Raw genomic sequence first — 21,406 nt, 5'->3', positions numbered from 1 at the left:
ACAGAGAGAATTAATGTGAAATACAGTACCACCTTTACATAATATTCCTCCCTAACTGATGATCAGTTTATTGAAACAGTTCTATTTTTTTGTTAAGTTTATTTTTCAGTAATTGATTTCAAACTCCTATTCTGCAATTTTTTCCAATAAGGGTCATTTTTTCTATTTATACAACAGTATCCGGATATCAACCAAAGAAATAAAAGAATATTCTTAAAGACAGTAACAGAAACACTAGATTTCCCCCCTTTCCCTCCTCCCCACCACAAGAACCGTTTTTCAAAAAGATGGAGATCACTAGTCCCCCCAGTTCATGCATTGCGGGGAATTATAGTTTGTTTGGGTTTTTTTAAATAGGGCTTCTACCAAACTTAAAATCCATTAAATTCTACATGCTCTGCCCCACATATTGTATTGACATTCCATCATTTAAGTGATGTATTTTTAATCACAAAAATCATGTGGCAAAAACACAGCACACAAAATTCCATTGTCAATATATGTAAAAGCAGTGGTGGAAGAGACCCAAAATGTTTGGAACTTGAACAAACAAATGATCTAATATACAGAAGTTTATTCAAATCTACTATGGCTCCTGCCAGTCCGTGCAACCACAAACACCAGTACTCTGAACAGGACCTGGCTCTCCATTTCTTGTCCTCAACTCCCATGGAAGCCTATTGGCCTACAAGCCATATCAAACATCAACCTGACAAGTGGTCAGGTCTGGTCTCTCCTGACATATCCCCTTCTCATCTCCCAAACTTCTTCTTAATGGCTTCCTATTCCACTCCTATTTTTCTTAACTCTTCTCATTTTTTTCCCTCCCACCTTAGCCCTCTTCGTCATTATGAAGTTCTCCCTTCCTCTATGCCTTGCCTGCCACGTAGAAATTCCACAAAAAACTTTTAGTTTGTAACAAATATGCCTTTGTAGATGGGAATGATTTTTAAACTGGGCCATTTTATTTGTTATTAATACTCTTCATATAGCTATTGTCCTATTGCTTCCACTCACCCTGTTCTTTGAGTTTTGCTAGCAGTTTATCCAGAGCTACCATTTTACCACTGTTATTGACAAGATGCATGTCCGTAGTATAAGGAGGTCCAGGTTCAGCACCATCAAATAGGTATGGATGGTTACAGCACTTTCGCAACTGCATCAAAATATTCAACAGCCGCATCTTATCCATTTTCCCAGCGGAATTTAGAATGTCAATATCTTTCATCAGGATCCTTGTATACCTGAAGTTTTACAGGCAATAAATAAGGAGTTTACAGCATCTAGTTTGTGCACATTTAAAACACAAGTAAGTCTCTAAAATGTCCTGGGGTTACTGTGCTTTTTTGTTTGTTTTTTAAGCCATTACATTATGCAGGATTTGACAAAAATTAGAAGGGACATAAATTCTTATGCTCCGGTACGTAAGTCAACATCTGACTAAAAAAAAGTTTCCCTTAGAAACAGGTTATTCCATAATTATTAGCCATTGAGTTTCTTGCATTTCTTCTGAAGCATCCAGTTAAGGCCACCGTCTGTCAGCTTTGGGATTAGATGGACTGCTAGTTCTGATCTTGAGAAATTCCTGTTTTCCCATCACTATGTTTGATAGCTACATAAAAAGAGATGGATGAAAAACTTCTTTTTTAAAAAGAAAAAAAAAACCAAAATAATCAAAACCCTTTTTCCATTTCACACCTCTGCACAATTGCACCATGCTTCTGTTTTAGATTTAGTTCTACTCCTGTTACTGTAAATACACTTTTGGCAGATACTGGGGAAAAACATTCACGTAAGCCACCCCCTAAAAGCAGGGCAGGAGAATCAAGTCAGCATGTTAGCCCATAATTCAGATAGTCCCACTGTGCATCAACAAAAGAATGAAACTGACTAGACACATTTATTAAATGCACAAGTTTAAAAAAAAAACTTGACAATTTTTCTCTAGTTCCTTTTAATTTCAGTAATATTGTGTGTTTTTAACTAGCAGATACAAACATTTCAGGTGGAAATGTGCTTTTCTAATTAACCACATCCCTTTATATGCTGACCATACCTATCGCAGAGACATGGCTACAAAAATAGAAGAAAAATATACTGAGTCTAATATAAAAGTACTCTATTCTTAGTTATAATTTAGAGCAATTTTACATTAAATGTAAATAACTTACCATTCTCTCTGCATTTTACTGAGTCCAAGGTAAATCTTTACTTCCTTTTTTGGAGGCAAGCTCTTTTCCACTTCAGCTTTTATACGACGTAACAAAAAAGGCTTCAAAACCTACAAAATAAGATGTCTGTGTAAACTATTTATAAATACAAGACTGCTTCAAATGTGAGATTAGTTGGCTTGATCCTGCAGCATTTGCTCAGCTCAAATTCTGAGCAACTCGTATTGCTCACATAGTGACCTCATCAGACCAGCTCTGCTGCAGCCACCATCTGAGTGAAAAAATTAAGCTGTCCACTGGTTCCAACAGTTCATGCAGGGCCTGGGAAGGACTTTAGAAAGGCTGCTGTAGAGTTTCTCAGGGGTACCTCTTCAGAAAGAGGCCACCTACATGCTCCCTATGACATTTAGACCAGCTGATGTGGAGCAGATGGCTGTCCTATCTCTCCACAGAACAGCAAAGTGGGAACCACCCCTCCTATCTCTTCAGAGAAAACTTAATCACCAAGTGATAATGGTCTTAAGAAATGCTGTTGAGCAGAAGAGAGGACGAAGTCATTTCTCTAGGCCTCTCTGGATCAAGTTGTTGGTTAGATAGTTCCTCTTTACTCCCATAGCCACAGTGGGAATCTGGCTCCACATCCATCCATGTAGCCACAGGCAAAAGAAAGAATAGCAGCAATTTAAGTAGCCTTTTCTCATGGCTTAAGCAGTGAGAGAGACAGGGCCAAGAGTAGATTGGCTCATGTGGTCAATGTTACCCCACAGTGATCACTCCAACATTCACAGACATGCTGATGTGACTAACTTATTCTGCTGGTTCCCTTCAAGTGCTGACAGGTGAGGCTCTATTTTATTCGGAATTAGGTATCTAAGGAGTGCATAAAATGTAACAAGCGGCTTCTCTTTTCAACTAGATAGGCACATCCAAAAATACACTATTCTAAATAAAAAATACACAACAGCCCATGCGTTGCACTGGAACCTATGCTCCCTAACATATCAGTTCAGATCATTCACACAGATCAACACTGCAGATGCCTCTTTCTGGATTCATAGTCTACATTTAGGGACAGAGCGGGAACCGAACAAGAGAGGGAGAAGAGTGGGTGGGATGAGGACAAGAACAGAGGTGAGGGAAGATTAACACGGTCCTCCTCATTTTGGCTCCCAAGAGACCTCTCGAGTTATATTATTTCCCCCTCAGATCTTCCCCTACAGACTTTTGGGCCAACTGCAACTAGAGTGAGTCTTTCGTAACACAGCTCCAACATCGGAGGGGGAGAAGAGGAAGGGGCACCAAGGCCTTGAGCCAAAGAAGTACAAGGCCTTCGAGCGGATGACCCTACCTTCAATGACCTGAGCCATGGGTTTTTAAACATCTAGTTACTCAGATCCAATAAAATAAAAATACCATTATAATTGTATTAGAGCCGAACAGCAAGATTTCTTCCTACAGAATTTCAAAAACAAATAAGTGTTGTGAACTTTTCCTCTTTTTGACATCCTCTATTAATACACTGAAGAAAACGTTAAAAATGTTGATTCTAAACTAACCTCAATAAAACGGATATTCACAGATAAATCTGAAATTCTGTCCTGACTTCACCCCAGTGTCAGTGCAGCACAACAATAATTCGATATAATTAATAGTTTCAAAACTCTTTGCAATTCTTAGTTTATTTATGGATAAATAAGTTTTGATGTTTCTATTGCAGACAGTGATGTTATAAAAGAAAAATTTGGAAAAAGTAGCAAATGCTGATAGATATTTGACCAATACATATTATGGCGGATACTACCCTAAAAACAATATAAATATACTGTAATTCTAAAATTAATGAGAATACAAACATTTATATATATTTGCCACAATACATTTTATCCTAATTTGAGGAGAAACAACAGACAAGCATTAGATTTTTGTTTTAAAGTTATTTTATAGCAATAATATATTACCATCGCTGCTATTACTTACTGCATGAAGTCGTTCTACAAGCTTTTGATCACCAAGACAATTTTTAGTATCAAACCATGAGTCAAAGTCCTGTAGGAAAAACAAAATGTTAGTATGTACAGTTTCATCTTTACTTTCAAAAACAGACACACATGTGAACATAATCACAGCCATACTCAGTCAGACCAATGTTCATATAGACCAGCCTCCTCTCTGACAGCAGCAAGATGCTGCAGAGACTCAGCAGAACAAGGACAATTTCAGCGATCCATCCAAGCGTCTAGTCCTAGCAGTTGTACATGTTGGGACACCCAGAGTCTGGGGATGCATCCCTGACCAGCTTAGCTAATAGCCACTGATGGATCTATCATCCATGAACTTATCCAATTCTTTTTTTTAACCCAGTTAGGTTTTCGGTTTTCACAACATCCAATGGCCACAAGTTCCACAGATTGACTATGTGTTGAATGAAGAAGTAATTCCTTATGTTCACTTTAAACCTGCTATTAATTTCATTGGGTGACACCTGTTTCCTGTGTTACGTGAAGGGTCAAACAACACACTTCCCTATTCACTTTCTTCATATCATTCATGTTTTATAGACCTCTATCATACCTGCCCTCCCAAATCTCTTTTTAAGCAAATATGTCCTCACATAGAAGCTGTTCCACACCCCTAATAATTTTTGTTGCCCTTCTCTGCACCTTTTCCAATGTTAATAACCTTTATGAGATAAGCCCACCAGCACTGCATGCGGTATTCAAGGCATGGACATACCAGGGATTTATATAGTGGTATTATATTTTCTGTTTTATTATCTATCCCTTTCTTAATGGGTTCCTAACATTCTGTTAGCTTTTGACCGCTGCTGGACATTGAACAGATGTTTTCAGGGAAGTATACATGAAGACTCCAGTATCTGTCTTGAGTGGTAACAGCTAATTTAGACCTCATCATTTTGTACATATAGTCAGGAACATGATTTTCCAGTGTGCATTACTTGGTTTGCCAGAGTTTATGCTCCTTTCTATTTTCCTCATTAGGATCTGACTTCCAATTTTTAAAAATACTCTTCTACCTCTCATCACCTGTTTTATTCTGCTGTTTAGCTATGGTGGCATTTTTGAGTCCTCTTGCTGTTTTTTTTGTGTTTTTTTAATTTGGGGTATATGTTTAATTTGAGCATCTATTATGGTGTTCTTAAATAGTCTCCTCGAAGTTTGCAGGCATTTCGCCCCTGTGACGGTCTTTTAAATTTTTGTTTAACCAGCTTCCTCATTTTTGTGTAGTTCCCCTTTTTGAAGTTTGGTGCTACTGGTGGGAGAGAGGGTTCCTTTTGGCATTTTTTCCCTACAAGGGTGTTAAATCTTATTACATTATGGTTGATATTCTCCCACCGTGATGTAAAAATGAAGTCAATGGAGTTACACCAGGGAGAAGACACAGGCCATTGTTCTCGGCAAGTTTAACAGCATCCATAAACATTCAAGCCAACTGAATAACTCCACAGGTAATACACAGAACCTCTTTTTAATAGAAATGCCTACTCTGTTCCATCTAGGCTTTTATACCAGGCCTACCACTGTAACATTTGAGTGCCTATCACCGTGCTACAAGTCAGGTTGCATAATGAAAAGCAGGGGGAGACACAAGGAAATGGAACCATAAAAAGTGAGATCAGATAAAGACATGAAGCAAGAAGAATGGAAGTAACTGAACCAATGCAACAGGAAGATGAGTAGAGAGACAGAAAAAAAGCAAAGGGAAGGGATGGTGAAAGCAAAATCCTAGGAAAACAGGCCCTAAAGGCTTATCTAGACTACAGTGTAAAGGTGTTAGCTAACACATGCTAACTGAAACATCTTACAAGTCTAGCGTAGACAAGGCTGTTTTAAAATGTGCTGGTTCACATGTGTTCATAAAGCCAACACCATGCCTTTAAATCCTAGTCTAGCCAACAGCTGAGCATTTGCAGAATTTGGCCCTCAGTTTGTAAGTGAGCCACCAAAATGTGGATTTTGAAAGTATTAAGCTGGCATGAAAAATTCAGTCTATTCCCTCTAACGATAAGGAGGGAACTGTATTTTACCATATGAACACTTTCTGCGTGAAAGAATTCAACTGGCTCTACCCAGAATTAAAATGATAGGCAGAAGAGATGCGTGGTACCCATGATTTTAAAAAATATTTATCTTATATATTTACATGGCACCCATTATAACAGTGTCTGAGCACCTCGTAATCTTTAACGTATTTATCTTCCTAACACCACTGGGAATTAGGAAACTGAGTCACAAAATGACTAAGATGTGCCCATGGTTACACAGGAAGCCTATGATGAAATGAAGGTTTGAATCTGCATATCTCAAGTCCAAGGCCACTCTAATCACTGGGTAATCCATCCTCTCGGCAGAATATATCATCAGAATTACGCTAGCAAAAATATATAACAGGCACCAGCTTACATCTGCAGAATTGAAGACATCAGGTAAAAGAAAGTTGAGTAATGCCCACAGCTCATGGAGGTTGTTCTGTAAAGGAGTTCCTGTCAGCAGCAACCGATTTGTCGTCTTGAACTCACGTACAATCTCAGAGAGCTAGGAAAAATAACGAACAGCATTTGTTATCTGTGGCTTAAACATAAAGGGCCAGATTTTCAAAAAACCTGAGCACAAATCACTTCAACTGAAGCCACTGAGAGCTCCATGTGCTCAGTACCTCTGAAATTCAAGCCCCAAAAGATCAAGCTATTGTTTTCAAAAAATGACCTTCAGGAAGTATTTGAATATGACAACAATATAAGCTAACATTCAAAATCTGAAAATATTTTTCTACAAAATGCTCAAGCAAAGATTAGGAAAACAAACTGAAGTGGAAGTTTACCTTAGATTTTTCATTCTTTATTCTGTGGGCTTCATCTATCACCAAGTATCTCCAGTTAAACTTTTTGAAAACAGATTTCTCCTTAATTACCATTTCATACGAAGTAACGCAAACATCCCACTCTCCAGGCATCATAACATCACGGATAAAAGCAGCCTAATGTAAAATAAGTATCTATTAATTAATAGATATTAAGTAACAACATTATACGTAACTTATTTGGAGCTCTCTGTCACTTATGTCTGCCAATATTATTGAAACAAAAGTTAACAAGATTTAAAAAATAAAAGATTAAGCACATATGAAAAAGAATACCTGGAATTACACTAATTCAAGTTAAACAACAAAGGCTTTCAATCTTGTAAAAGCAGCAAGAAAACCTGTGGCACCTTATAGACTAACAAACGTTTTGGAGCATGAGCTTTCACAGGTGAATACCCACACATACATCTGATGAAGTGGGTATTCACCCTCAAAAGCTCATGCTCCAAAACATCTGTTAGTCTATAAGGTGCCACAGGATTCCTTGCTGCCTTTACAGATCCAGACTAACACGGCTACCCCTCTGATGCTTTCAATCTTGGTTTTCAGGGCGTAAACTGATCAACAGCTGGAGGTAAGATGAAGGGCATACATTGTCCCCATTCACCTCAGTGGATGTTTCTTCTTAAGCAGAACTATGTATTTTTCAAAGAAATATTTCCTGTTAAGTGATCAGCAGTGAAATAGTTAAATGAGACACATCCAACTATTCAGTGTGCTTTGATATTATAGAAGGGAAAACCTACTATGTCATCCTGTCCCTCCCCTCAGTGGCATGTGAAGGAGTGTTTTCTACAACGCTGTATATTAAATGCCCAAATATTGGGTTAATGTAGAGCTAAGGTTACCCAGTGATGCTTTGTGCAGTTCTAGAAGGTGGAAGCTAAACTTAAGCCCCTGAAAACCAGGAAATAAAAAGAGGTAAGGCAACACAAATGTAAGCCAGGACACACACATGCTACCCTGCAATGCAACCTTAGCTACCTGCAGTTTTAACTCTACCCCTTGCCCTGATGCATGCACTTGAAGGCTGGCAATAGTCACGGTTCCATTATGGTGGTGCAAAGATTTACAAATTGCCACGGCAAATGGGGATTCTCTATCTCTTGCAGTCTTCAGATCAAGACTGGATGCCTTTCTGGAAGATCTGCTTTAGTCAAGTAAATTATTGGGCTCAATATAGAATTTCATCCAGCTCTTTCTCTGGCCTATGTTAATAAGGTCAGACTAGAACGGGGGTTCTCAAACTGGGGGTCGGGTTGGAGCTAGTATGCAAAGCTGTGAGTGGTTCATGACAAGAGCCACATGTGTACCTTGAGACACCAAGCATGCCCCACTGAATTTTGGAAGTTGTATCTGCAGAAGTGCATAGGATCTTCTTGTCATGGGGACTGCCAGCAGCCTGGCAGCATACAGTGGTATCCAGGGTTTAGGCAGAGTTAAGTGAAAGCAAGGCAAAATGTAGATACTGTCTCAAAAGCAAACTGCAGGACAAGAGCAAAATGGTGGTAATATTGTATAAGCATGGGGTAATTTGTGCGGAGTAGACTTAGTATTTGAGCGTAGGCAGCTCCCAACTAACGTCAGGCATAGCAAACTTTTCCCTGCAACGTTCATGGGCTCTATTCCCAAGGTTTTTCATGACATTTGTAAAGGTAGGAGTGCCAGCATGTGCGTTAGTGGCATGTTGGGCACTGCACAAAGAGGTTGCACTACAGGAGTGACATGTACCTTATCTTTGTACTTCCAGGCTTTCAGAGAATTAAGTTTAGTCACACTCCATATTCTGGAAGGGCACCAGGTTCCACTGGGCAACCTTAACACTGCATTAGTGAAACTATGGAACATTTAATTTCTCAGCAGCCCCCGCCCACCCATAATTCCTCCCCTCCCTCCGGTCTGGCTCCTTAGCCACCATTAACCCTGCCACAGAATGCACTGGCTGCATGATAGTTCCTTTACTGCCCCTGCATCATCTCATCTTTTTGCCTCTCCAGCATAGCTCAGTTCTTCCTCCTCAGCCCTCTTCCCCTCAGAGTCAGGTGTCCACATGGGATCTGCCGGTTGAAGAGCTAGGGAAGGATGCAGGTACAGTGCGGGGACATTAGCATGAATCCATGAAGACATTTTTTTGAAAGGAAGAATAGATACAGGAGGGCACAGAGGCAGTTCCCCTCCCTCCTACCCCTTTACTCTGTGCTGTTACAACACTCCCCCACCACCACACATACACTACTACAACTCTACACATCCCTCCTAATTCCTCAGATTCTCCTAACACTACTCTGATGCTGCCCCAAGTCCTACATCATATCCATTGCTCTGACCAACCCCACACCTCCTGCTATTCTGAGCTCCCTATTCCAAGACCCCACCTCTAAACACACAAATGCTCTGCCCTCCTGCTCACCATTCTAGGTCCCTAGTAAGCCTGGAGGGGTGATGGGGAAGTGGTATGGTGGTGGGGCTGTGAAGAGTGCCTGCAGCAGCTGGAGGCAGGAAGGAGCCAAAAAGTGGAGATGCAGAGTCCCTACCCCAAATCTGGGCTTAATGTATGGGGAAGGGGCTGACCACACACATCTGCAGCACAGGAGGCTAAGAGAGATATGAAACAGTCCTTTCATTCACTGAAACGTTCTCAGCTGAATAAGAATTTCCCATAGAAGTGAACATAACCTGCAACAATAGTGTTAGAAGTATGAATTGCTCCAATTCATGAGAGTGGGTATTCTCATCCCCTTTTTCCCCAGTTTCAGCACTCGTGGGCCTGTGGCATGCACCAAGTTTGCCTAGTCTCAGCTCCCAAGTCCTGACTCTGGTCTTAGCAGTGCATGCTGGGAGCATGTTCAGGCATGCCTGTTTTCAGCTCCCCATTCCATCTCAGTACTGATCACATGCCATGCACTCAACATGATTGTTCTCAGATCCCCATTCCAGTCTAAACCCTGTGGGTCATGTTTTGAAGGGAGACAGAAATAGGTGGTATGAATGTGGGAAGGGTTGAGAAATACCCTATACTCAGATTTAAACTTTCTTTTCTGCACGGCTCTGGCCTGCCCTTTTTCCCTAGAGGCAATGGCACTGGGGGAAGGATGACACTGATGCCCCTTCCCCACTGCTGGAAGCAGCATAGGGAAGATGATAATTTCTGGGTTAATTTGCAAGTCAGGATGCAGTAGAGAAAAGGGGAGCCATAGAGCATCCCGGAGGAATTGTGGGGGAGCGACCAGGTGGCTCCACCTCTCTTCCCCTTCAGTCATTACAGGAGAAAGTGCTTAAGTTCCCCCCTTATGGATCTACTTTGTCACTGCTTCTGAGCTTCCAGAGACCAAGGGTCCTTCTTGGAGAACAATCCTCTATTCATCGATGGACCTTTTAAAAAAACACCACACAGACACACACAAAATCTCCTTTTTTAGAAATCCAATTCTTTATCAAAGCTCTGTCATAAGCACAATGGTTGTGAAGTGTCATTGTCTGGTGATGTCCTGAATCCTCAGCAGCTGTGCCAGAGTACAACCCTAAGGAGCAAGGGTCGGCAATGACATAAAGCCTCCACTCTGCAGGCTGCCAAACCCTACATCCCCTGCACCACTCCAACAGCACCTCCACAGCTTCAACTACCCATATTACTTAGACTCTCAGCCAAAAAACTTACAAGACTATGGAAATATTATGAACAGCTCAAGTTAGAGGGCTGTATTTCTGGAACAAGTGACCCAGGCCTTACCTCACTCACCTTGTCTCTCAGAGGAAAGAATTAGCTTTAATAGACCCACTTCTGTTGGTGGAAAAGAAGCTTTCGAGATGCACAGAGCTTTTCCACCAGCAGAAGCTGATCCATTAAAAGCTATTACCTCACCCACTTTGTGTCTCTCATACCCTGGAACAGTACAGCTAAAACACTGCAAGCAACTTGTTTTTCTTGGTTCTTGCTCAGAATGTTTATATTATCCCAATTACTTCCCAGTCTTTCATTTTCACTATGGTTAATTTCTTTGAAAATACTTCAAGTAAATTCCGAGTCTGTATATAGATTTTAGAACACTTTAAAATATTGCATTTATCGAGTACATGTGGGCGAGTGGGCAACACCTACTGTCACATGCACACATCCTGGGGATGGGCAGAGGGGGTTCAAAAATCAAGAGTGACCAAAAAACACAATATTATCTTTCTTTTATAATTTCACAGTTCGCTCTCCCTTACAAACCCAGGAGGCTCTCAGAGTGTGCTCGCAGATCAGAGCTCAAAGGAAAATGGGCTGACCTGAGCAGCTGCAGTTTGGGGGGGGGGGGGGGGGCACTTCTATTTTCAACAGAGTGGACTGAAATTGCTGGGATAGAGAGGACTAAAAGTGGTCACATGGAATTGTGAGATACTTCCAGATGACTCTCAGGACCTGAACCAAGCAGGGCTGTGCCTATATGCAAAGCAACAGGGGCTCAGACCCTCGGTCCCTGCTTAACTCAAGCTCAGACCTCTAGCCCTTCAGGTTACTTAGATCCTGGGTTAGTACAATTGCAGTGTAGACACAAGGGGAGTTAGGCTTGAGCCTGGGCTCCAGCACAGGTTACGCCGAAGTGCAGACACACCTGTAGTCGCTGTGGGGACAGACTGCCTGGAAACCCTTTAGGTGTTAACAGAGCCTGAGTCTAGCTGAACATGGGCATTTCATGCCCCTTGTTTTGAGCTATTAACATGCTGACCTGTAGTTTTAAACTTATCTTGAATAATTTCTTCAGCATAATCACCCCCCATGCCCAGAGGCAGAGTGGAGTGGCTGCCATGCAGTAGCTAAAATAAATCCCAAGTAGCTGAGATCCATGTCGGGAAGACAAGAGCTATAGCTTGAGCCCCAGGTATTTGTCTGTGCGCACATTAGAAGAACCAGATAATTTGATAAAATGGTAGTTTTTAGAGTGATTCTATCTTGGGAACCCCTTGCTCAAATGTCTGCAAATTTGGAGCATTAACTAAGCCACGCTGCATGAAGCACAGTGAATTTCAAGACCATCTAAGTCAGCATGTGGCTTTTAGAGCACTTATTTGTCTTTTAAACGGTAAGCAAGCTTTCAGCCTCAACTATAGCAGAGCTGCTGCTGTTATAATTCACCCAATTCACTCTGTCCAGTATAGGTTTTAAATTACACAAATAATGGCTCTTCCACCAGCTCCCTTCAGAGATTCTATAATCAAGTATTTCTATTGCGCCCATCACCATGTGTTGAGTACCAGTCAAACTGGAATAAGACACCTTTCCATCTTCATTAGCCAAAGTTTTCCTTTTAATGTCATCCCATTACAATTAGAATCAAGGAATAATGGAGGCCCAGAAAAGGTGAGGAGAGCAACCACTAGAGAAAGGAGACAAAGGGAAGGTGACTACAAGGCTGAGAAGTAAAAAATATAATCAGTAGAACGGACAAAGGGAATACAAAAGTGCAGCAGTCACCAGAGAAAGGTGAAACTAAAGGGTTGGTCTACCCTGGGGTGGGGGTCAATGTAAGATACGCAACTTCAGCTACGAGAATAGTGTAGCTGAAGTCAACGTATCTTATTTCGACTTATCTCCTGTCCTCATGGGGCGGGATTGACAGCCGCAGCTCCCCCATCGACTTCGCTTCCACCTCTTGCCCTGGTGGAGTTCCAGAGTCAACGAGGAGCGCGGCAGGGATCAATTTACCACATCTAGACAAGACGCAATAAATCAATCCGATAGGTCAATCGCTACCCACCGATCCAGCGGGTAGTGTGGACGTACCCCAACAGAGGAAGGAGTCTAGCAGGTGGGGTACATTGTTCATCAATTTCTTTATAGTTAAATCCCTGTCTGTTATTCTACTTTAGCATTTCCTATAGTACTTATTGGCATAGTGTCTAAACACTAAGAAAGTTAAAAGCTACATTATTTTTGCCTCCAGCCAAGGAAACCACTTCAAACAACTATATTTCCTGGAACACCAGTTTCTGACATGCAAAGCATAATACCTTTCAGTTGTTCACTTACTCTGGCATCCTTGTCTCCAATAAGACAAACCGCACGCAAAGATGGAACCCAGCGTTTAAATTCGTTCATCCAATTGTGTAAAGTTGATTTTGGAACCAGGACCATGTGTGGTCCAGGAATATTTCGGTAATGCTTCAGATAGCCTAGCAATGCTATTGTTTGCAAAGTTTTACCAAGACCCTACATTAGTAAAGAAAAAAATTGAAATTAAATGCCATCATAACATTAAGGATATCTAAACTATTTTCCAGCTATTTAATGCTGCTGCTGAAACCTCTTATAGTGAAATGCATAACATGCAAGTCTACAATGGAGATGAATTAAAAACCCATGTATTATAATATTCAAATTACAATTCTGAATACAGCCATTTTGTGCAAAGAAAAAATTATAAGAGAGTTCCACTGTATATAAATGAATTATAGGGACTTCACTGTTAAATTACAGGATGACTCAGAGCAAAGTTTAATAAAAAATTGAAGTCCCTATAATATTATGCATCTCTTGTTTGAATAAACACAAAACTGTTATTTCACCATTAATGAAACTGCATCTATTTGATCTTTTTATTTACACAGAAAGGGTGGAAAGAGTAAAAAGTGACCTATTTGCTGAAGCTAGAACATAACATATCCTCTCCTACAGCCCAATCCAATTGTCATTTAAGTCAATGGAAAGACTCATTGACTTTAATAGGAGTCAGATCAGCACAAGAGAAATCTATTCTTTCTTCTATGCACATGTGTAACACTAACTTTAGTAACTTATGCACATGTTAATGAGAAAGCAGATCACTGGGACAGATGGCAAACTCCTAAGGACCTATCCAGGAAAAATGTCTGCCTCTGTAATCAATATCCAAAATGAAGCAACAACCAAAACAGGCATATTACAGCTCAGATCCTGTTTGCCCTAATCACAGGAGAAAGGCAGCTAATAGGGACATTCATGCGATTAAAATGAGTTGGATTTGGCCCTATATTGGGGTGGGCAAACTTCTGCCAGGCCCCTGAGCTCCTGGCCCAGGAGGCTAGCCCCCGGCCCCTCCCCTGCTGTCTTCCCCCCCACTCAGCCGCAGCTCACAGCAGGGCTGTGAGTTCCTGGGGCAGTGCAGCTGCAGAGCTGGGGCCTGACACAGTGCTCTGTGCTACGCAGTGGCAGCGTGTCCCAGATCCAGCCACTGGTGCTCCAGACACCGCGGTAAGGGGGCATGAGCAGTGGGGGTTGGATAGAGGGCAGGGAAGTTTAGGGCCGTGGTGGTGAGGGAGCAAGGGTGTGGACAGGGGTCAGGCAGTCGTTGGGGAAATAGGGGGTTGAATGGAGGCAGCGGTCCCAGGGGTCGTCAGGGGACAGGGAGAAGGGGTGGTTGGATGGGCAGGGGTCCCAGAGAGGGGGCATCAAGAATAATAGGAGGGGTTGGACGGGGTGGCAGGGGTCCAGGGGTGGTCAGGTGACAGGGAGCAGGGGAATGTGTGGATGACGCAGGGGTCCGGGGGGGGGAGGGGCAGGGGGGTTGGATGGGGCAGGAGTCCCGGGGGCAGGGAGGCAGATAGGAGGTGGGGGCCAGGCCACGACCCTTCCCCTACCTGGCTCTCCATACAATTTCTGAAACCCGATGCAGCCCTCAGGCCAAAAAAAAGGTTTGCCCACCCCTGCCCTATATTATACATAGACTTTTGTGGTATTAAATGTTTTCATAGAAATTGACAACAACTTCAATGAGAACTTGTTTTTTTAAAGTTTAGTATAAAAAAGTTAATTCCGTTCCACAAAATAAAATATATCAAGCATAACTATTTTTCAGTATTGAAATAGAGCATCAGAAATGCCAGATGCAAAAAAAAGAAGATGTATTTATTTAGCAGCAACAGCAGCATCCTAAGTTAGCTAACAAATCCTGTCTGGCATTTTCTTTCTGGAAAGCATCCTGAGAGAATAATTCCCATTTTTATTTTTTTAAGACATATTAACTGTATATAGCAGTGGTTTCTCAAACTGGGGCCACTGCTTTTGTAGGGAAAGCCCCTGGTGGGCCCAGCTGGTTTGCTTACCTGCCGGGTCCGTGGATTCAGCCGATTGCAGCTCCCACTGGCTGCGGTTTGCCTCTCTATGTCAATGGGAGCTGCGGGAAGCAGTGGCCAGCAAATCCCTTGTCCCATGCTGCTTCCCCCAGCCCTCACTGGCCTGGAGCTGCAAACTGCGTCCAGTGGGAGCTGTAATTGGCCAAATCTGTGGACTGGGCAGGTAAACAAACCAGCCCGGCCCACCAAGGGTTTTCCCTACACAAGCGATGGTCCCAGTTTGAGAACTACTGGTATATTGAATAAGAACCAGTGTCAATTATGCATGTGTTGTGCTCAAATATAGGCACCAGCTTATAACTATGTATGCAATAACTAGTCAAAAGGCTACAGAGCGATATCCTGCTTCAGTAAGTTTATCGTTCCATGTATTTCTCCTGTTAGAGTAAAATAGTGCACAGAGCATGCAATTTAAATCCATGAAGTCAGTCCTTGGACTAACTTGTACACACATGTACACAAAAAAGAGCAAAATAGAATGATTACTCTACATAAATTCCAAAAGCTTGCTGCTTACCATTTCATCTGCCAGAATTCCATTAACACCATTCTCATACAAGGAGATCATCCAGTTCAACCCTCTAACCTGGTAATCTCTTAGCGTTCCTCCTTTCACATCTGCAAATGTAAGATTCCTCTAACTAGAACATTTTTAATTTTATTATGATCTACTTATGAGATCTTACTTAAACCAATCAAAACAAATAGAAAACTTCCAACATGGATACTCACATGAAGGCGACTCCTCGAATCGAACACACACATTAGATGTTTTTCGACTCTCAGACAGCAGCTCTTCATCTTCCTCTTGCTCAGTGCGTCTGTGACGATAACTGAAGAAGGAAGTAAGTTTGCACATGAGTTTGGATTCTAAATCTTTTCATCAACAAAGCTAATGGAATATACCCTGACTACATTTTTGAGAAAACAGTAAATTAGAATAGTAATCACCATTGATCCAGCTAATCTATATTCTATCACCTGCTCTTCCACAGAACCAGTTTACCGTTCAGTAATTATTCCCAGATATTCATTCCAGCTCTGAATTACTTAAGCTAAAATCCAGCCCTTTCCTCCTCAGCCATGGTTATACTGTGCAAGCAGGAAGCAAAAATTCTGCAGGTGGCTGTGTGGGGAGTGAGGCAGAGGGGCATAAGGTACACACGGACGATGGACACACAATCTGCCATTTGATCAGTATATACCATTCAGAAGGATAAGAGAAAAATTTCAGTTGAATGTTCAATTCTAAGACTATTTGCTTGAATGATTACTAAAAATGATTCCAATTTAAAAAAAAAAAATTCCAAAAATAGTATTTAAGTGCCTCATATTAAAAAAAACCACCCAAATTAGGGGGAAAAGTTTCTCTCTCTCTCTCACACACACTTTCTCCTGCTTAGTACTACAACATTACTTTTTCAAGGAGTTCTCGCATACTTAAGCCACAATTTTTCAACTGCAATTTAAAAATAGATAATTAAAATACATAATTAGGTTGAAAAAATAAAAGCTTTGAACTTTGACATAAGAATAGAGACACGAAAACATACTCCCCAGCTGAAAGTAAACTCTGTTTTTCATCTTTCTTTATCCGTGGTCGTCCCAATTTGACTTTCAGTGGTGATGTTGGAGATTTCTGTGCTGCAGGCTGAATAAAATGTGCAAAAAGTTCCGTCTGCTTCAGGAGAAATTCAAATCTTTTTGCCCGATCTGTTTTCTAAGTTACAAAACAAAAAAAACAAAATGTGCATCTTTTCCCCACCAATAATAATGTTATTTATGTTAAAACAAGCAACTTACATACTATAGTACTGATCCTGCAGAGCAATCTGAGCAGGTGAACTTTGCAGGAAAACTCCATACAAATGTTACATAAATGAGATTGACAAAAATTATCTTTTTTTTTTATTCACAGTGAGGGATGAAATCCTGGCCCCACTAAAGTCAATGGTAAAACTCCCCATTTAAGTTATTGTGGCCAAGATTCCACCTGAGAAGTCTTTGCACTGACTAGTAATATGTTGCTGTTTCAAAAACTAAAGCAACTAATACACAGTCCTGATCCCACTGACGTTAATGAATTTTTCTGTTGGACTTCAACTGGAGCAGGGGCAGGCTCTAAATGTTTCTTAAGTCCATGAGTCATACCTGCTACACTGTATTTAATAGACTATAAACAAACAGTTATAAAACAGTTTTTAAAGAAGACAGCAACTAACACCATATTATTTTCCTGTCGGTTCTTGAACAGTGTTTACAAAAACTTATGCAATATTATATAACTTAAAACAATTTCTTTGTGAAATCCTTTAACCTCTCAATACGTGTTTGTTTCAAACACTGAAGTAAAAACATAAATTAGTATCATAACTTTCTTAAGCAATATGTAGAAGATTCCTCTAAAGAAGAGCTGGGTAGCATTTAGATGCAAACAACAGTAGTCCATCCGTGGCAAGATAGCAAGATTCAAAAATTAAGCTGAAAAGATGCTGATACATCCTTTTTGCCACATGAGGGCAATATAAGTTTCACACAAAAACTCTTCAAATTTTGATGGCAAGCACAGTTTAACAATCAGATAAGAACAAGTCTTTCTAAAAAGCTCAGTACAGATACCATTATAGTCAGTTGTTATTCCCCCTTGAATTTATAGCTACTGAATTGTTTTTGTATGAAGGTCTTTATTATTGCTGGCCTATACAATTTTAGTAGTTTTCATATACATATGGTTTCTTTTTTTTTTAAATGAGGTTATATATAAAAACACATACAATATTATTCTGCACTGCATGAAAAATGTGCAAATAGCAATAACGCCAGTTTATAACTAACCACAAGTATTCGTTCCCAACAAATAAAAAAAATCAAATTAAGGTTTTTAGATGTTTGTTCCTACAGTTTCTCTTACTCACTTTATGATTTCTTTCTAAAGAGATGTGTTCTATAAACAGTACATGACACACAAAAGGGATATAAATGTACTGACCCCAAATGTATGCTTCCATTCTTCTCTCCCCAATTTAATGAAACATCACATTAGTGGGAGACTGGACAACTCAGAGGATGAAAAATGGGATACAGAGTATTGGCTGGTTCAAATCCAGCCCAGGTCTGCAGTGATATTAGCATGGACATTTGGGATATGCCTACACAGCCTGGGGCAACAAGCATCCCAGCATGGGTCAATAGACTTGCGTTTGTAGGGCTCACAAGAGCGTTCTGAAAAATAGCCATGCAGTTAGTGCTTTGAAGTCGTGGCTTGAGGTGATGCTCAGGCTTCAAGACCAAAACCCTGCCTAAGCTTCAGGGCTTGAGCTCCAGCCCAAGCCACAACTTCAACATGCAGTCAAAGTGACTCAGCCCCATCTCAGCTGTTTTGAGACCAACAGGAAGAGCCCCACTAACCCAATGGATCCAGGCTGGGAGGCTTGCTACTGCGGGCTGTGTGGACATACCCTTGGTGACTTTGGAAAAAAGAGCTGGTAACAAAAGCAATCAGCTGCCTTTTGTAACTAAAACAACTCTTGGCCTCTTTGTTGACAGTCTCAGAGAACAGGGCAGCACAACACAACAACTGCAGAGCAGATAACAGCAGAGAAGAGCAGGGCAGTGGGGCTGAGGGACCAAGGGGCAACAGCAGCAGCAACTTCTGTGCATGCTGCAAGTGAAGGCTGGTCTACACTACCGGGGAAAATCGATCTTAGATACGCAACTTCAGCTATGTGAATAACGTTGCTGAAGTCGAATATCTAAGATCGGATTGCTCACCGGTCCTCACCGTGCAGGATCGATGTCCGCGGCTCCCAGTTGATTCCGCAACTCCGCTGGGGTTGGTGGAGTTCTGGAATCGATATAAGCGCGCTCGGGGATAGATATATCGCGTCTAGATGAGACGCGATATATCGATCCTCGAGCAATTGATTTTAACCCGCCGATATGGTGGGTAGTCTAGACGTAGCCAGACACACTGACAGCACTCACAGTGCAAGTGAGTCACTGACAGAGGGCGTGGCCAGCAGCAACAGGGCAGCGAAATAGCCCAAAATACTGCAACCCACAACTGCAAAAATAATCTGAAACTGCCTGTTAGAAATAGCCCAACTGGGCTCGGAAACTGCATACTTGACAACCAAATCAAGCTAAAAACTGGAGAGAAATTATACACCTCTAACCCGATATAATGTGGTCCTTGGGAATAAAGTATCTTGCCGCGTTATAGGTGAGACCGCATTATATCAAACTGGCTTTGGCCCCTATGGCGGGAAGCGGAACGCCACAGCTGGGAGGTGGCAGAGTGGAGCTGGCTGGGACTGGGCTGCTCCTCTTCCCACCACTGGAGAGTGGGGGAGGGAAAGGATGCCCCCGTACTCACCTGCGGCGGGAAGCGGCGTGACACAGCCCCAGCCCACTCCACTCTGCCACCTCCCAGCCGTGGCACTCTGCTTCCCGCCACAGGTGAGTGCGGGGAAGTTGGGGAAAGTACGGCCCCCGTGCTCACCTGTGGCGGGAAGCAGAGTGCTATGGCTGGGAGCTGACACAGTGGAGCGGGCTAGGGATGGGCTGCTCCGCTTCCACTGCTGCTGGTGAGTGGGGGGGAGGAATCCTTTCCACCAAACCCCCTCCCCTAGGAGTTACAGCTGGGGTAAGGGAAGTGGAGCAGACTTCTCCCGGCCCCCCCCACTAATCTCTGGGCCACTCTGGGACTGCAGGGACCCCAAAAGTGCCCTCCCACAGCCCCTGCCCCCCAGACCCTTGGGGGGAGCCCCTGACTGCCCCCAAGATCCTCTTCCCCTTATTGAATCCCTCGGCCCCAGCCTAGCCCGGCACCCTTAACATGCTGCTCAGAGCAGCGTGTCAGAGCTTTACCGCCTTGTATGTGAACCCGCGATAGACTGGTGTAGCAGTGTATTATCATCTCAACCTCTAGAGGTGGTCTCTCCAGAACAGGATTGGGACTCTCTGTGGGAATGATGTAGATAATCTTGTATTACTGCTGCCCATGCCTGTCCTGTGAGTAAATAGAGGCATAAACTTCTAACACGCCTGAAAATGTTGCCTAAGTAGAGATGAGACAATATATTGCTCGGGGCTACATTCTGCCTGCCTCTTACACAGGGGAGGAGGGCACAAGGATATTCCTCCCCAGCTCATGCAGCCTACACAAAAGCCAATCAGAATGCCTGCCTGGGTTCAGGGATCTGACACTGCTTCCTCCCTGTTGTCTCTGGGGGAGCTGTAACATGGTGCCCCAATGTGTGTTGGGGGGGGGGGAAGCAGGAAAAGAGATAGGGCCATGGCTATGCACGTTCAGCCTAACACTGACTAGAAGAGCTGGTCAGACAGGCAGAGGGAAGTAAGCTGCACCATACTGCCACCTCCAGTGGAGTACCCTTGTCTGAGGGGCAAAATGAACCTCCAATGAACTCAGATAACACCTCCGACAGAGGAGAGGGAAATAAAGCAGTCCAGGGTCAAGAGGTATAAATCAAACTGACAGATGACGATGCTGACTGGGAACAAAGCCAACCACACCTGATTTTTAGCCAACAATTTTACAAGTTAAAACGATATTAAGGGGTGAACCCTGGAAATAATATCCCAGTTCTATTGCTTTATTGCCTGACTGCTGAAAATACAGGCTATTTGATGCCTATTCCCTCTCTGCTTCCAAGCAGCACAAGCGTACTATGTAGGGAAGACTGGATCCAGGCCACATATCCTTGCAAAACACAGGTGGTACTTTTGGGGATCAGTTAGTTGTATAACCATAGCACACTGATTTTCTTTCTAACCATTGACCTGTGCTTAGCACTTAAAATGAAGTATTCACTCAGCCAAGCAAGCATTTCCTTAGGCCTCCCTGGAAGTGGATCTCTGTCCCTGTTCCTATGTCATCTGGCATTTCCGTCGGATTCCACCATTCTCTAGAAGAGCATTAATGAAAATGTTGCAGGCATCCACCAAAATCTGACCCTGTGAGTGACCTTCAAGAGTGGGCCTTTTATGTTCTGCTATGGGTTTCCTCCCTTATTGTCCTGATTATCTCTATTTTCCTGTCCAGCATTCTCCGTTCCCGAAATCTGACCTGGTGGATCAGTTTGCAGTGTTATGTTGTGGAGGCTGCACAGATTTAGAATTATTTGATGTTTTCAGAGACGTAGTATGCGAACACCAGCTTCTTGTTTTTCTCCTATTTAAGAAGTGAAAACTCACAATTTGTGTATACAGAATGCAGAGCTATGAAGTTATTTGCTTTGCAT

General features: G+C 42.3%; 1 protein-coding gene across 1 annotated transcript in view; it reads right to left on the bottom strand.

Annotated features, from left to right (window-relative positions):
- The window catches only part of SMARCA1 (SWI/SNF related, matrix associated, actin dependent regulator of chromatin, subfamily a, member 1), a 71,675-nt gene that overhangs the window by 41,127 nt on the left and 9,142 nt on the right, over window positions 1-21,406 (bottom strand). Inside the window, exons 3-11 of the mRNA XM_030575122.1 lie at window positions 16,697-16,863; window positions 15,876-15,976; window positions 15,661-15,761; window positions 13,063-13,242; window positions 7,011-7,166; window positions 6,593-6,724; window positions 4,149-4,217; window positions 2,172-2,281; window positions 1,018-1,244 (exon numbers count right to left, since the gene is read on the bottom strand). Of these exons, the coding sequence (XP_030430982.1) occupies window positions 1,018-1,244; window positions 2,172-2,281; window positions 4,149-4,217; window positions 6,593-6,724; window positions 7,011-7,166; window positions 13,063-13,242; window positions 15,661-15,761; window positions 15,876-15,976; window positions 16,697-16,863 (1,243 nt within the window). The remainder of the gene's footprint in view (window positions 1-1,017; window positions 1,245-2,171; window positions 2,282-4,148; window positions 4,218-6,592; window positions 6,725-7,010; window positions 7,167-13,062; window positions 13,243-15,660; window positions 15,762-15,875; window positions 15,977-16,696; window positions 16,864-21,406) is intronic.

Source organism: Gopherus evgoodei, chromosome 9 (genome assembly GCF_007399415.2).
Source record: "Gopherus evgoodei ecotype Sinaloan lineage chromosome 9, rGopEvg1_v1.p, whole genome shotgun sequence".
Lineage (NCBI taxonomy): Eukaryota > Metazoa > Chordata > Testudines > Testudinidae > Gopherus > Gopherus evgoodei.
The sequence above is the reverse complement of the archived record's forward strand: the minus strand, read 5'-3'. Positions and strand labels throughout refer to the sequence as shown.